We start from the raw sequence: 15,855 nt of genomic DNA on the forward strand, positions 1-15,855 counted from the left end.
CGCACTTCCGGGACCGCCCCTTCTTCGTGATGCAACTTCCTGCCCCTTTCCTAGGGCTGCCGGCGCGAGACGCCGTTGCCATGGCAGCGGTCGGGGCACCAGGCTAGGATTTGTAGGCGATCACAGGAGCAGCAGGCGCGCAGGGGACAGTTCATGAGCCGACCAGACACTGGGGCTGAGGCTGCAACGCAGGAGACTGGGGAGACGTCCTATATCACTCTCCGGACACTCTCCACCCGCACCTCACGACCTTGGCCCCCCTCTCCTTTACTCCTAAGGTGGGTTCCTCGCTCCCTCACATTGGCCTGTCCCTTTGGAGAGCCCCTTCCCCTCGAGGCTGCCTTCTGAAGACCCCGCCTTCCTTCTCCCTTAAACTCCTCTTTTGCTTCAGGTCCACCTCCTCTATACCCCCTTCCCAAGTCCCAAGTCCCAAGTCCTAATTCCCACTGGTCCCTTTTCCCGTGGGACTGCCTTTCTTAGGTTCCACCCTCTACCTCCCATAGTCCCGCCCTCAAGCCCCACAGACCATCTCAAATCAAGACCTTTTCAGGTGCGTTCCTGCTGACCCTAGCTTCCCCAAGGCTCACCTCAAATCCCACCCATTCCACTTCCTCTCCTGAGATACTGTCTTCTTTGTCCCGTCACCCCTCCCTCCCAGCTCCTGAATCCGGGCCGGCTTTTGCCCTGTCTGGATAGTTTAACAGTTTCTTCACCTGTGAAATGGAGCCCGGGTAGGAAGAGATGCCCTCCCAAGTGTCTTACCCCAGCCCTCTTTCTCACACGCACACACTCCATAGCTGGTTTATGTCATTGTTGTTATTATTAATGTAGAACGATGATAGCTAAGATTTATTGACCCTGTGCCAAACACTACATGCTTTACATCACTTATTTCTTATAGCAACTTATTTACAGATGAGAACAGTGAAGTTTTGAGTTGGTGGAGTGGAAATCCAAACCCATTCTTGTTCCTTTACTAGTGCAGCTACTTATTCCTTTGTTTTCATTCAGGTCCTTTATTATCCCCAGGGATCCAGGCAATTAGCAATCCTGAGTCAGAGGCTGACAACTCCTTTTAGAATTTCCAAAGTGTTTGATGACCTTGAATCTCAGCAGGGGCACTGGCCAGGAAGTAGGCAAGATCTTTTTTTTTTTTTTTTTAAATGTTTATTTATTTTTGAGAGACAAAGACAGAATGCGAGCTGGGGAGGGGCAGAAAGATAGGGAGACTCAGAATCTTATGCAGGCTCTAGACTCTGAGCTGTTAGCACAGAGCCTGACGCAGGGCTCAGACCCAAGAACCTCGAGATGATGACCTGAAATGATGACCTAAGCTGAAGTCGGACGGTTAACAGACTGGGCCACCCAGGCACCCCAGAGGTGGGCATAATCTTTTACCAGAGGGGTAGGGTCCTATGGCTCAGAGAAGGAAAGAGCTTTCATGTTGAATGGGAGTGGAAGAAAGGCCCCTTCCCTTCTCTGCAAGTCAAAAGTCCACCTTAAGCATGAGGGAACTCAGAGGCAGGGTTAGCTGCTGCTCCTTCCTCAGGGCAATGTTAGCACAATTAGTGCCATCACCTATATGATCTCTCTCAGTCAGTACAGGGCTGGCAGCTTCAGGCTGAGGGTTCCACTCAAGACCCAGGAATTACAGAGAAAGCCCATGTCAAATGCTTCTTCACTTAACACAAAACTAAGTGGTTCTCAAAACACGTTTGTAACTGCAAATCTCTAGTGTTCAGAAGAAAACGACGGGTGGTGACCTTGGATATTTTTCAGTGTTGTTTTCCTTTCACATATTACTGATGCTTTGGCATTTGTTCTACTTAACAGAACCAGAGTTCAGGAGTTGGTATCTCAAATGGTCCCAGATGGCAGCTATAGTTATTTGAGGGTGAACAGGTCAGTGTTTCTTGATGTCTTCACAAGCAAGCTCCTGAGTTCCAGGTGCTTTGCCACCTGCATATGCCTCCTGCCAGGATGGGATTGCTTGCTTTATTTATTTCCTGCCTCCCATTCCAGGAAGGAAACCCAGAATCTTTCAGTCTGTTTTTTCTGTTTGTTTCTGCCTCATTCCTTGGGGATATAAATAAAATCTCACAGGTGGCAATATCTCACGAGAGGCGGTCATGTGGCAACATGAGTTTGCGGGATGTGGGCCAGTGTGTGTTTATGAGTGTTGTAGGGTGGATACTCATTGCCCCGTGGGTGGAACTGACAGAACTGACACACCAAAGACCTGCCCCCCGTAGGGGTCCTCAGAGGTGGTCCCTGGGGACAGGGCTCTGTGTGTCCTTCTCTGTCTGTATTCTTGACACAGTGCCCAGCATTCATAGGTGCTCAGTCACCATTTGCTTCACGAACACACAGGATGTGACCCTCTATACCTGCACTGTCCAGTACAGTAGCCACCAGTCCATGTGGTGGTGCATTTGAAGATGGTGGCTGGTCCAAATTGAAATGTGCTGTGCCACATAGACACTGGATTTTGAGACCGAATGTGGAAAAGACTGTAAAATAATCTCCTTAATAATGTTATTTTGATTTCATGTTGGAGTGAGAGTATTTGGGGTTTATTAGGTTAAATAAAATATATAGTTAAAATTAACTTACCTGTTTCTTTTTACTTTTTTATGGCTAGTAGAAAATTTAAAATCCCATAAAAGGCTAGCATTATAATTCTTTTGGACAGTGCTGCTCTAGAAGCAGCATGGCCTGAAGACAGAGCAGAAATGTTGGACTCAAGAATCCTAGCTCCCTGAGTGACCTTGGGTTAATCCCCTAACTTTCCAGAGCCTCAGGTTCCTCACCTGTGTAAAGGAGGCAGATTCAGGAAGTAACACACACTAGGTCCTTGTGGTCAGGGCCTAACACCATTAAAGTACAACCTCTGTGCTCAGGCTCAAGGTAGGTGACCCCACATGTGCTTTCTCTCACTCCATTCCTCTAGCCTGGGACACCCTCTTCTTCTTCTGGGACAGGCTCCTCCCTGCCCCCCACCCCCACCCCAGGAAGTCTCCCTGAGTGCCCACTCACTCACTCTTGCCTTCATTCATTCCCAGACACTGAAGAGCTACTCGGGGCCAGCCCTGCACTGGATATAGGAAGCCAGGGACCTGGATGAGCCTCTGACCCTGAACCCCAGAGCCCACAGGCTAGTCTGACAGCCAGACATACTCAGGCATTCAGCTTCACCGGCAGGCACCTGTGCAGAGGTGAGGACGGGGCCCAAGTCCTCTGGGAAGCCAGAGAGGCCAGCTCAGCCCTCAGGAATCACCTCTGGGTGCCTTTGAGCATCCCAGGAGCTGTGGGCACAAGCAGTCCCTCAGGTCTCTCAGCCCAGGTGGCCAGGTCATACCACAGTGAACTTAAAAGACAGTCCATGCACTTGTAGAGAAACAGACTACCAACTACAAATATTCAAATAATAATTCAGTGCCAGTGTGGCGTATGCTGGGAGGGAAAAGAACAGAGTGCTCTGAGAATGTGTAACAGGTGAACTCACCTGGCCTCAGGACCTGAAGGAAGGTGTCTTATCTAGAGAAAGTGTGGGAAGGTGAGGGCACATTCTGGATGGTAAAATGCTGAAGTGGGAACAGACCACACAGGGGCAGAGCCCGAGGAAGTGTTCCAGTGTTTATGCTGTAGAAAGCCATTCAAGAGTTCTAGGCTGGGGGGTGAGTTGCCTTTTATTTATTTATTTATTTATTTATTTATTTATTTATTTATTTATTTTTAACGTTTATTTATTTTTGAGACAGAGAGAGACAGAGCATGAACAGGGGAGGGTCAGAGAGAGAGAGAGACACAGAATCCGAAACAGGCTCCAGGCTCTGAGCCGTCAGCACAGAGCCCGACGCGGGGCTCGAACCCACAGACCACGAGATCATGACCTGAGCCGAAGTCGGCCGCTCAACCGACTGAGCCACCCAGGCGCCCCTGAGTTGCCTTTTAAATGATCACTCTGGCCATATACAGAATGAATGGACGAGGTGGTGCTGGGCAGAGGGACGAGGGTGACTCCTAAGGGAAGCGGTGGCGGTGGTCTAGGGAGAAGATGGAGTGTGGAGCAGCACTAACGAACACGGTGGTGGGTTCTCAGTGTGGTCTGGACACAGGATTGGCAGCACTAGGCGCTTGGATGTGAGGGTAAAGGAAGGGAGTACAAGGAAGTGTCCAGTTGCACATAGCGGGGGTGCCATTTTCTGAGATGAGTGAGGTTGGGGTAGAAATAGGTTGGAGGAAGAGAAACTTCTGTACCAGGCCTGGACTTGCTGGGAATCAGGGAAACCAACCATGACCTAAATACTGCCCAAGCAGCCCATGCAGGGCAGGGAAGAGCTATGGTACAAGGAAGTGCTTTCTGCTGCTAAGAAACCCACAAAGGACAAGAGACCCTGCTTCAGGGTGGGGAAGAACCAGGGCTGCCCAGCTCTGAACAGAGGGAAAGAGGGTGAAACTGGCAGGGCATGCGATGAGCCACTGGAGGGGCAGGACAGTGTCATGCTTCTCCACCTTCTGAGTCAAGGACCAGGGACCATTTGTCCCTTTCTTCAGATGTCCACAGATTCCAGAGATGGACAAGAAGCATTCTGTATGGGCTGCAGGGGGAAAGGGGACATATAGAAGGCAGGCAGTGGCTCCAGACAAGGATGGTCTTTGTTGTTGCTACTGCTAATAATAGTAATCACAAGAATAATGTTTATTATTGCTTGAGCACTTTTACTGGTGTCTTGCCCTAGAGGGTGGTCAGGGAAGGCTTCCTGAAGGAGGTGATATCCAGGAAGCCCAAAGGATGAGAGGAATTAGCGGGGTGATGGGAATTGAATGGGGAAAGCATGATATAGACCAGAGAGACAGATTGGGCCCAGGTTTAGAAATGAGTGCTGGCACTTGAACTGCTGTTTGGAGCTGATGGTGGTTGGGACGCAGAGTATGGCAGTGGGGGAGATGTGGCCAGAGGTGGCCTTTCTCCCAAGGGAGTCCTGAGGGGTGTTGGCCAGTGTGACATGCTCGGGTCGGGTTTGGCCCAGATCTCTAGAGCTGAAGTGCGTCACTTGGAGGGATCAGACCTGCGGCCCTGCTGGAAGATGCTGCAGCTGTCCAGGCAGGAGCTGACAATGGCCCAGCATGATCCAGCCCTTCCTGTTACCCTGTAACTACCACTCTCTTTTAGGTGTCAGTTGCCTGTTCAGTGGTTTGCTCAGGGAGAGAAGGACTATAGGTACTTGTTCATAGCTGTATCTGCCCAGCCTTTAGCAGGGGTCTGGCACACCTGGGCCCTTGGAGGGACTCCTGGAGCTATGGAATTGGCAGTGTGGGCATCGCGTTGGGGGGATGAGAGGGACTTTGGTAAAGTCTACCCACCAGCAGGTACCAAAGGGCCCATGACCCAGGCCTGGGAAAGACTTTTTCCCAGGGTCTAGGTTGGACTTTTGGCCTAAGAACGGGGCAGATCGGGGTTTTAGGAAGTTTCCTCCAGCAGCAGCCACATGGCTCTGGCTAACGGGGATCCTCTCTGCTCAGCAGGAGCCACGAGGATGGCACACTTGCTGGGCAGCCAGTCCTGCATGGACAGCCTGCGCAAGGACCTCACCGACTTACAGGGTGCCATTGTGGATGTGTTCTCTCGTGCTGGGCCTGTGCGCTTCCCCTCCTGGAAGTTCCCTGACCGTGTGGCTTGCGACCTGGACATGGTGGCCCTGCTAGAGCACTATGACCATGTGCCAGGTGACCCCGAGTTCACGCAGCTGTCCCATGCTGTTCTGCTGGAGCTGGTCATTGACAGGTGAGGGCCTCCACCAAACCTGGTGATCTCAGGATGCTGGCATCTGCCCCTTAAACCAGTAGACCAGCCTTGGGATCCCCCTCAGCAGGGATAATGTTGGTGACAATAATCACCTTTAACTGAGTACCTGTCAGGAGGCTGGTCAGTTCAAGGCCCTCATAGTGATCTCTTCTGTCATGTGCTGTACTTTCCTATCATGCCTGCCCTCAGGGGGTTGCCAGCAACCGCCGCCCCCCGCCCCCCGACCCCACCACAACAGCTGCCTCTCCAGCTGCCGTCGCTGCCTCCTCAGGGTTTCTGTGCCTTGGGGACACCACGGCTGCTGCTCAGAGTTTCCATCCCAGGCTCTTTTTCCTGGTGTCTTGTGGGCTATGCTATTCTCTGTGTCACAAGGTCAGACATGGAATATGTTTTTCCAGATTCTGGCCCTGCTGGGAAGAGGCCAGCAGATTGCCCTGAAGCCCCTCCACTTCCACACTATCATTAAATGTAACATGGTCATCAGGCTTCCACTTCCTGGGGCCCGAAACCCAGGCTCCCTGTGCTCCAAACACGTACCGAAGTCATGGGGGCCTGACAGCCAAGGACACCAGCGGTCTGGGGATGACCTGCCTGGGGACAGAGAAGCCAGGGTAACCACTTAGAAGAACCCCCAGTATGAAAGCATTATTTGGAGCCTGTGAAAAGCTAAACACGGATAAGCACAGAACACACCTTCCTTCCTCTGTGCCTTTACATACACTGTGCCCTCTGCTCGAGTACCCCTGCCCAACCCTTCCTGGTCTGGCCAAGCCCCACTCATCCATCAAGGCCCAATCTACCTATGCCCCTGGGGAAGCTGTTGCTGACATGTCTTCTCCACTCCCTCCGTCAAGGCCATGCTGTGTCTTCTTTCCAGGCTCTGCCCCCTGCCCCCCCCCCCCCACCACCAGTGCTGCCCAGCACTGCAGCAGACACAGTTGTCCCCATTCACAGAGGAAGACACCTTGGCCCAGAAAGGGGTGGACCCTGGAGGCATTTGGTGCATCCTCCCCAGGCCTTCTCTGCCCAAGGCTCCGATGGGTTTAGGATGACCCTTCTGCACTCGGAACAATACAAGGTGGCTTACCTGCCCAGTATGCTCTGTAAACACAATTCCTCTTCCTTTAAAATAGCTTGGTTCCCATGCAGATCCAAGCTCATCCTTCTAATGCCTCTCTTCCTTAAAAGTAGCCTGACTCTAATTTTGAACACTGAGGTTAACATAGACACCCAGCTGTCTTCATGTGTCCCATGTCACAGGAGCAGCTCGCCCTGCAGGAGACCCTGACTAGAATCAGGAAACTCCAGGGCATGCCTGCCCTGCATGCTCGCCCTGAAGCTGTGGGCAGGCCCTTTCCCTTCTTAGAGTCTCCGCTCTGTCCTCTGTAAGGTGAAGGCTCTGAGCCATGTGTGTAATGCAGCCACCCACCCAGCACCTTCCGAGCACTCACAGCACAACTGAAGCAAGACTCTGTCTCCCAGAGCATCCCAGTGTAGTGGGGAACAGCCAGATAGCAGTGCTGTTACCCAGGAAGCCTGGAAGAGGCCCCCAAGCGCAGCCCTCAGGGAGGTCTTCCTAGAGAAAGTGGCTCTTGGATTGGGTTTGAAGCTGGTCCAGTAGAGCACATGTTAAGGCCCTCTAAGTCCTCAGAGCCAGAGGCTGCTAGTTGCATGGTGTGTAGGCATGCCTGCACCAGGCTCTACCCTAGCTAACCCTCCCGTCTCTGCCCACAGGCTCCTGCTGCTGCTTCAGAGCTGTGCCAGCTACTTGGAGAACCTTGGTTCAGAGCAAACAGTGCCCTCTGCCCAGGCCGTGGGGCGCTGCATGTCTGTGGGGCTCACAGCGCGGTGCTTTTGGAACAGCCTACTGAGGCTGGGCATGCTCTACAAGCAGGCAGCCCCACAGGTGGGTTGGCTCCCCCCCACTCCCCAACCATGGCCACCCTCATACCTGCCACAGTCCCAGCTTCCTTGCACACCATATGTGTACCACATCCTTTGCTGGCCCCGTGCTTCCTGAAGGAGATAGTATCAACTCTGGAGCCTTCCTATCAATGCCAAATACAGTACACAGTTAGCAATGCAGGCCACAGGGGTCATGTCTGGGCTATCTGGCTCTGTTCTTTATGCATGGGACTTTGGGGAAAATCCCTACCTACTCTGAACCTCAGTTTGTTCATCTGTACAGTGGGAATAATAGCAATTCCTACCTCTCGGGGCGTTGTTGGGTAATTCTGTTAATGTTAGCCCCATTTGTTATGGCTTAGCTCGTAATCTTCACAAATCCCCAGTGAGAAGGACCACCATCACCATAACAGGGAGGAAAGGAAAACTGCGAGCAGCTACGGTGACCTGACAGCAAGCAAGTCCACTAGGCAAGACCCCAGTAACTGGCAGCTGCAGCTTCACTGTTAGACACCTACACTGTTAGACACCTAATGCCATGCATGTAACTGCACGGAGCCTAGGGCAGGGGGCAGCAGAGAGGGAGCCTGGGCTTGGTAAATTGAGGCAGTAGAAAGGAGAAGGTTCTCTCTCATTCACATTGGTGTCAGATAATGAGGGTCTGAATATCAGGAGAGGCTGTCACAATATCCCCAGGAAACTGGTCACCTTCCAGGCCTGTCTCCCTCATCTGCTTTCCCTTTCTTTTCCTGACCACAGAAAAGGGTAAACCAAGGGGAGACCCTCACCTCCAAGCCCACAGCCGAGGGTGAGCCAGCCAGGAGCCCTGAATTTGTGACTGCCAAGTTCATCAAGCCCCCCTCCCCAATGCCGGCCTCGCCCCAGACCTGCCAGGAGCCAGACAGCCTCCCTGCCAGAGTATCCCTGCAATATCCAGCCAGGACTGTCAAGAACAGTAGGAGCGTCCACTCCCAGACTGTGGAGACGGCCCTGGTGCCCTGTGATGCATGCATCAGTGTCCAGGGAAGCCTGCGGGAGGTGGGCAACACGGTCATCAGCCTATGTCAGAGCCAGAACTTGCCCTCGTCCTTAGGCCAGTTCCAGCAGCTGGTGCAGGACAACATGGGGCTCAGGCCGCTGCCGGCCGCCACCATGGGCCACTGGGCGGCAGAGCAGAGCAAAGACCTGACACGCCTCAGTAAGCATGTGGGGGCCCTCACTCAGCTTGTTGGGCCCCTTAGGGCCCAGCTGGAGGAGGCTGAGGGCCAGAAGGATGGACTGAGGAAGCAGGTGGGCGAGCTGGAGCAGGCACTGCAGCAGGAGCAGGGGGAACGGCAGCGACAGGCAGATGAAGCTGCGCAGCACCTGGTGGAGTGGGAGCACAACAAGCAGCAACTGCTCACAGGTCTGTGCCCCAGAACCTGGACCTTTAGTGCCCAAGGCTCTGCTATGGCCTAGCGCGGGCTCTCCCAGAAGCGGCCCCCACAACAGGGCTGCAGGTATCAGTAGTTGGTGTAAAGAAACCCGGGCTAAGGAGTGGGCAAGAGACACAGAGGGAAGGCAACTCATCAAGCTGGTGACACTGCAGGCAACTGGAGCTTGATCCCAACGGGGAACACTGGAGCTGGTGGTATAGAACACGCACCTCAGAGCTGTCCCATAGGAGGGTGAGGGAGCCAGGGAATTAATCCACTCACTCCGGTGTCGCTGAAGTAGCTCCTGGCAGAGCTACTCCCCTGGCACCTCCAGCCAGCAGAGCAGCCTCTTTGGTTTCAGTGGAAGCCGTCAGGCAAAGGTACAGCTATGGCACCAGAAATGGGCCAGCACCCACTGATGTGGTGTGGCCTGACGGATTTGGGCAAACCACTGCCTTTTCTCAGCCTGTTGCCTCTGTGGAGGACACTAAGGCCCAGAGAGGTATAGAGGCATGGCAGTCAGCCAGTAGATAGGGTAAATGGGGGCCCAGGCCTCCTGGCATCTCCCTACAGCTTCTACAAGCCCAGGGAGCCCCTCTGCACGGCAACAGCTGCCACTGCTTTGCAGGGTACACCGGGTGTGAAGGCACTGGCTGGGGCCAAGGGAGCCTCTGAAAGACCCCTCTCTCTCGGCTGCCATAGAAACAAGTGACCTCAGGATGAAGGTGGCCACCCTGGAGAGGGAGCTGAAGCAGCAACAGGAGTCCATGCAGGCTGTGGGTGAGGAGTCCCATCGTATGGCCCTGAACCCCGTGCCATGTGCTCGGTGGTGCAGCAGGATGAGCACCCTCCATCTCTGTCCCCTGGGCTTCTGGGGCAGAGAAAGGGAACCACAAGGAGAGTGGGCCTGACTGGCCATGCTGTTGGGTGATGGCCAGAGTTGGGGTGCCACCTCCCACCCAAAGAGCACCTTCTATTTTCACAACCCACTTCAGGCAGTGTTCAGGGCCCCATTTTGTGGCTGAGGACACTGAGACCCAGAGATGAGACCTCTCCACACCCCACCTCAGGTCCCATCCGGGTCAGAGGCAGCACAGGGACTTGCATCCAGGCTTCCCTGCACTACCCTTTCCCATGCCTACCCAATCCTGCAGAGACCAAGGCCCGGCAGCTTCAAGAGGAGGCCGAGCGCAGGGCAGAGGCCGAGAGGCAGGTGCACCGGCTGGAGGAGCAGGTGCAGGTGCTGGCAGGGCGGCTGGATGGGGCCAGCCAGCAGATCCGCTGGGCCAGCACAGAGCTGGACAAGGAGAAAGCCCGAGTTGACAGCATGGTCCGCCACCAGGAGGTGAGGCCCCCAGCACCTGAGGGTATCTGCAACGTGGGCTGCAGGAAGAGAGAGCTCCATTGGTGGGGTGTGGGGGGTTATCCGTGTAGGGTACCTACTCCCCAGCATGCACCCAGGTTGTTTGATTTTTACCAAGAGTCTGAGCCTTTCCTTGAGCCCTGGGCCCTGGGGAAACAGTGATCCAGGAACAGATATAGCCAAAGGAGGCCTTGTTCTGGAGGAGCTCCCCACCCAGTGAGGACAAGCAGTTGGGCCACCGTAGTTCTGCTGCCAGATGGCTAACAGGGGCAGGAAAAGTACTGCAGGAGTCTACAGAGGGACAGGCACATCTGCCTGTGGGAGTCCAGGATGGCTTCTGGGAGGAAGTGGCCTTTAAACTGGATGCCAAGGGCTGGTGATTAGTCCATCAGTCAGAGGAAGGATAGGGAGGGCAAGTGTGAGCCGAAGCCCAGAATACAGCTGTGCCCTCAGCATTGGGGCCTTGCAGGAACCCTCAAGAGTATGGCTGAGGGAGCAAGTAACCTGCCACCTAGAGAAGGGGATAGGTCTGGGGACTGTCCTGACTGTTCTTAGTCTCACAGGCTCATTTGGGAAGCCAAGACCCCAGGTGGAAGTCCCCAGCATCAGGCATGGCCCAGTATGGGAAAGCCGGTCAACTGCAAGCAGGTGCTTTTCTCAGTGCCCTGCAAACAGTCATGGTCACCGTGCATCAGGTGTGTGTAGTGATCCAGATGGTAGGCTTCAGCCTCTGGAGCCCTCTTGTTTTATTCCTCATCACAACAGAAGGAGGCAGATACTCTTGTCATATCCCTATTTTATGGATAAGGAAACAGGCTCAGTGAGATTAAGGAAATTGCCAAAGCTGCACAGCTAGCCAGAGGTAGAGCCAGGACTCAGAACGGACCAGCTTTCGTTCTTCCTGCTTTGCACTCAGTGGATGTCAGGAAATGTGGGTCCCAAGTGACATGGGCTGATGGGACACTGAAGACCTAAGGAGAAGAAGAAAAGCATATTGCCCAGAATGCCTCTCCGAGTGGAGACTGTGACTGTAAAGAAGGGGGCGAGACTGATAATTAATTGGCCAACTGCTCTACAAAAGGGCAGCGGTCTGCAGGTTGGGGGGCTTGGCCCTGACTGGCCTGGGGGTATACATTAGGGTATACAGCTGTGTTCCCTGTGCCCCTTCTTCTGCATGCTTGTGCACAGCCTCCCCTCTACACAGGCAGGGCACAAGGGAGAGGGCTTGGAGGGTCAAAGATACCATAGCCTCCTTTGTACCAGCCAGCTGGGCCTCACCCGCCTGCCCACCCTGGCTCAGTCCCTGCAGTCCAAACAGCGAGCCCTGCTGCAGCAGCTGGACAGCCTGGACCAGGAACGTGAGGAGTTGCGGGGCAGCCTGGACGAGGCCGAGGCCCAGCGGGCCCACGTGGAGGAGCAGCTGCAGAATGTACGGAGCGAGAGGGAGCAGGGGCAGAGCCAGCTCCTGGCCCAGCAGGTGGGAGCGGGCAAGGCAAGGGTGTGGGATGGCTCTTCCCTTTCACCAGAGGGGTATCCAGCCAGCTGAGTGCCTGTGGGCCAGTCCCCTGTCTGGAAGGGAAGGGGGTGTCCCCAGGGGAGTCAGGAGCCATTCCTCAGACAAGACGAGCCTCTCCCTGCCCCAGGAGCTACTGCAGAGCCTGCAGCGGGAGAAGCAAAGCCTGGAGCAGACCACGACAGATCTGCAGCTGACCATATCGGAGATGGAACGGGAGCTCGTGGAGCTGAGGGAGCGGGAGCGACTGCTGGTGGCCTTCCCAGACCTGCACAGACCCATCGAGGCCCAGATCCCAAGTAGGGACCCAGAGGTGGTGGAAAGGGCATATCAGGGCCTGGACAGGCAGCTGAGGGTTCACCTGGGCAAGACACTGGGTCTGCAACTCTCCAGCCTGCAGCGTGGCCCCTACCGAGCTCCCAGGACACACAGTGCATCATCCACTCTGTGTAGATGGGGACACAGAAGCCCAGAGGTGAGGTGACTGCCCACTGTCACACAGCTGAGTCCAATGTACAGTTCTAACATTGCAGCCTGTGTTACCATGTCACATTCCAGTCCTTGCTCAACTTCCTCGTGTCCCCCATCCTGGTGTCTCCCCAAACCACACCACGGAGCCAGCTCCAGGGGTACAGCCCCAGTTGTCCAGTGTCATGCAGCCCATGGCACAGGAGTGCTAGTTACCCATCTTAGCAGAGGACTGGATGCCAGGCAACCTGGGTTCTCATTCCAGCCCCTCCAGCCCTCACCCAAATGGATGGGGGTGAATCCATTTGCAAGGCTGCCAGGAAGATCCACCACAATTTAGTGGTCCTGAGCACTGTGTTCCAGGCCCTTCCACTGTCCCTTCATCTGCCCCACAAGGCGGGCAAGAGCCCTTTTACAAACCGTGAAACTGAGAACCACAGCAAGCAACAACTTGCTCAGGTTCATAGAGTCAGAGAAGAAACCTCCATCCCCCAAGTGGTGAGAAAGAACGTCTTTGCTGAATTCCTGTAACTCATACCCAAGAAGAGCTGGCTGTGTGACTTTGGACAGCTCACTGTCTCTCTGGCCCTCTGAAAACAGGCGGCTTTGGCAGAGATTCACTCTCTTGCCTAGTTAGAAAGTCTTCAGTGAGCTGGAGGTCCCACGCAGCTGTCAGATTCTACAATGCTGCAGTCACCTCCAGCAAGTAGGGGTGGGAAGCAGAGACAAGGCCTCAGGAGAAGGAAGATGAGGTGGAAGGCTCAGTGCACTGACTGTGCTCAGCTCACCTGTGCTTGCCAGGCCACCAACCCAAGCCATACCTCAGCTGGCATGTGTGCCCTCTGAGGTCCTGTTCCACGGGTTGGGGTGAGGTACCAGAGAGCTTGTCTCCATAGGTTCCGGCAATGTTACAGACGACATGGAGAGGCAGGTGCAGGCCAACGACATCCGCATCCGGGTCCTGCAGGAGGAGAATGGGCGGCTCCGGTCTATGCTGTCCAAAATCCGGGAAGTAGCCCAGCAGGGGGGCCTTAAGGTGGGCATCCTGGCTCCCCAACCTGAGAGGGACGACCCTTGGAGACTTGGAGGAGGTACCTAACTGGCAGGTCTTCAGACCCCACCCTGGGAACCTGTTGAAAGCCTGCCTCATCACGTGGCTTACACAGGTTTCAAGCAGGCATGAGAGTGTTACAGTGCCTGCCAGCTCCGAATTTCCCCCTCCAGTTCTTGGTACCTTTATTTCAAGTGCAACCTGGAACTTGTCAGAAAGCAAAACGTCCCACACTTACTGCAGCTGGGGTAGCCCTGGAAGGCTTCCCAAACCCTGCCCCTCAGAGGAAGGGTGTGGGTACAGGTTTGGGCCCTCCCTCTCCTCCATGGTGATGATACCCTCTCTGAACAATACAGAGAAATTTCCTGAGCCTTTCTGATATTGGCTTTTTTTGCAGCTGATTCCACAGGACCAGCTCTGGGCCCCTCACAACAAGGGCATCCACAGAGCAGCGCCCCTGGCCCAGGCCCAGAACGCATCCCCAGGGTGAGTAAGGCTTTGCCAGAGGTGGGGCAGATAGGTAGGCTGGTCCCCCTCACTCACAGGGGATCTTGCCATCTGGTCCTCCCTCAGGCCCCCGGACAGGCAGCACCTGCCCAGCAGCAGGACAGCCAGTGCGGGCAGGACCCTACCGTGCCAGCTCCGGGCATCCTCACCTCAGCAGCCCTGCAGCCGGCCCAGCAAGCCCTCCTTGGAGGACATGACCCACTCGACCAACTGTGCTCAGAACCCCATCCAGGCCTTGGCCAGGCTGAGGAGGAGACTGTCACCAGGCCAACGCCAGGCCAGCCCTGCACATCAGCCCCAGGAGCGGCCCACGTAGCCTGCTGTGGGGTGGGGCTAGAGGGCAGGTGTCTGGCAACCCACTCAATGTAATAAAGCCCTGGCCATCTGCCCACAGCAACATTGATCTCAAAGCCCTGGCTGAGCCAGGGGAAGAGTCCTTCCTTCCCGTTTCTGGGCAGGGACCACCTAGTCCCCAGTCATGCAGGTCACCTGCCAGGAGAGGCCTGGCACACTGTGGGCCCTCAGTAAATGGGTGCTACCTGCCTCTGTCCTGACAGGGCAATGGGAGAAGAGGGCACACCAAGGACAGAAAGAAGCTCCAGTACCTGGGCCAGGTGAAAGGCCCACAGCAAGGGCAAAAGGGTGATGTGGAGTCGGTGATTCCTACCAATGAAGAGCAAGGTCAGGGTAGGGGGTATGTCAGGGAAGGAGAGCAGCTGCCAAGGTAGGCCCAGTGAGGATGTATGAGGCAGAAGGGTGTCAGAGAACAGGGTCCCGGCTCTGGGCTCACAGAAGCAGGCAGAGGGCAGGGAAGCCTTCCGCATCCCCAGACTGGGCCTGGGACCTCCTGCCCCAGCTCTGAATCTGGGATGAGGACATTAAGGACCCAAGAAAGGCAGCCCTCCTTTTACTGAGGATCTGTTCACCTTCAAGAAATGTAGGCGTTTTCTAAATCCAGGAGGTTGGATTCCTAGAAGGCAGGGCAAGGCCTCATCTAATCAGACACCCAGCAAGCCCTGGCTTCCCAGGCCTGTCTCCTAAGACCTGGGCATAGATGCTACCAGCCACACCAGGCCCATGGTCCAGTTTTCCTCACGAAGCCTCCAGCCTGCCCTAAGTTACCTCATCAGTGAAGGATAAGCTCTAAGGCCTTACTGAGGACTTCTCAGGGTAAGCACTCTCAGCTTCCTGTGACATTTTCCCCTGGTGAGGAGGCCAGCACGTAGTGTGCCTCAATTTACAGAGAAGGGTTGAGAGGGGCCATGTGTGTAGCTCAACTGGCATGGCCACTGTCTGCCCGACTCTCGCTTCTGTGAAACCCGGCGGTCCTGGGATGCCCTGGCCCTGTCCCTTACAGGTGAGAGCCAGCCCTTGGGGTGGGATCCCTGAGGTAGGAGGCATGGGCCCCAGGGGGAGGACCTGTCACAGCTCAGCTCCCCTCTGCTCACAGTTCTGTAGGTCAGAAGTCCAGGCCCTGTGGCTGGGTTCTCCATTCAGGATCTTAGAAGAGACACATCAAAATATCTGCCAGGTTACATTCCTTTTTGACAGCTCTGGGAAAGAACCCATTCCTAGGCTCATTCTGATTGTTGGAGGAATTCTGATTCTTGCAGCTATAGGACTGAGGTCCACTTCTTTGCTGGCCACTGGCAGCAGGGGCCACTCTTAGCTCTTAGAGGCTGTCTGTCTTCCTTGCCAAGTGGCCCCCTCTGTCTTTAAGTCAGCAACAGAGAATTTCTCATGCATTGAATGCCCTTCCTGCTTCAACTTTTGACTTCTTCTTCCATCAACTAGAGAAAATTCTCTGCTTCTAATGGGCTCTCG

General features: G+C 54.9%; 1 protein-coding gene and 1 long non-coding RNA gene across 14 annotated transcripts; one reads left to right on the forward strand and one right to left on the reverse strand.

Annotated features, from left to right (window-relative positions):
- Positions 1-62: 62 nt before the first annotated feature.
- On the forward strand, positions 63-14,428 carry CCDC157 (coiled-coil domain containing 157). Of its 13 annotated transcripts, XM_058690795.1 has the most exons (15): positions 67-278; positions 1,030-1,132; positions 1,834-1,902; positions 2,794-2,907; positions 3,063-3,215; positions 5,530-5,788; positions 7,544-7,715; positions 8,474-9,119; positions 9,832-9,909; positions 10,284-10,474; positions 11,793-11,969; positions 12,136-12,304; positions 13,370-13,509; positions 13,922-14,010; positions 14,098-14,428. In XM_058690795.1, exons 6-15 carry the CDS (start codon positions 5,541-5,543, stop codon positions 14,345-14,347), a joined length of 2,160 nt encoding a protein of 719 aa, XP_058546778.1. In that variant the 5' UTR covers positions 67-278; positions 1,030-1,132; positions 1,834-1,902; positions 2,794-2,907; positions 3,063-3,215; positions 5,530-5,540; the 3' UTR covers positions 14,348-14,428. The 13 variants fall into 13 exon arrangements, with proteins under 13 accessions (XP_058546787.1, XP_058546786.1, XP_058546777.1 ...); XM_058690804.1 differs by lacking the exon at positions 2,794-2,907 and having other exon boundaries at positions 63-278; positions 11,793-11,921; XM_058690803.1 differs by lacking the exon at positions 2,794-2,907 and having other exon boundaries at positions 64-278; positions 11,802-11,969.
- On the reverse strand, positions 10,669-13,372 carry LOC131489069 (uncharacterized). The gene is made up of 2 exons (XR_009250389.1): positions 13,262-13,372; positions 10,669-11,463 (listed from the first exon to the last, which is right to left on the reverse strand). It is a non-coding gene; the product is annotated as an uncharacterized LOC131489069 (long non-coding RNA).
- Positions 14,429-15,855: the final 1,427 nt, after the last annotated feature.

Source organism: Neofelis nebulosa, chromosome 11 (assembly GCF_028018385.1).
Source record: "Neofelis nebulosa isolate mNeoNeb1 chromosome 11, mNeoNeb1.pri, whole genome shotgun sequence".
NCBI lineage: Eukaryota > Metazoa > Chordata > Mammalia > Carnivora > Felidae > Neofelis > Neofelis nebulosa.

Excerpts from the sequence above, each read along its gene's own strand:
- CCDC157 (XM_058690794.1), top strand. The coding sequence starts at position 5,541 with ATGGCACACTTGCTGGGCAGCCAGTCCTGCATGGACAGCCTGCGCAAG. Across the intron at positions 9,910-10,283 it reads GGAGTCCATGCAGGCTGTGG|AGACCAAGGCCCGGCAGCTT; the intron begins GTGAGGAGTCCC and ends CCAATCCTGCAG. Across the intron at positions 14,011-14,097 it reads GCCCAGAACGCATCCCCAGG|GCCCCCGGACAGGCAGCACC; the intron begins GTGAGTAAGGCT and ends GTCCTCCCTCAG.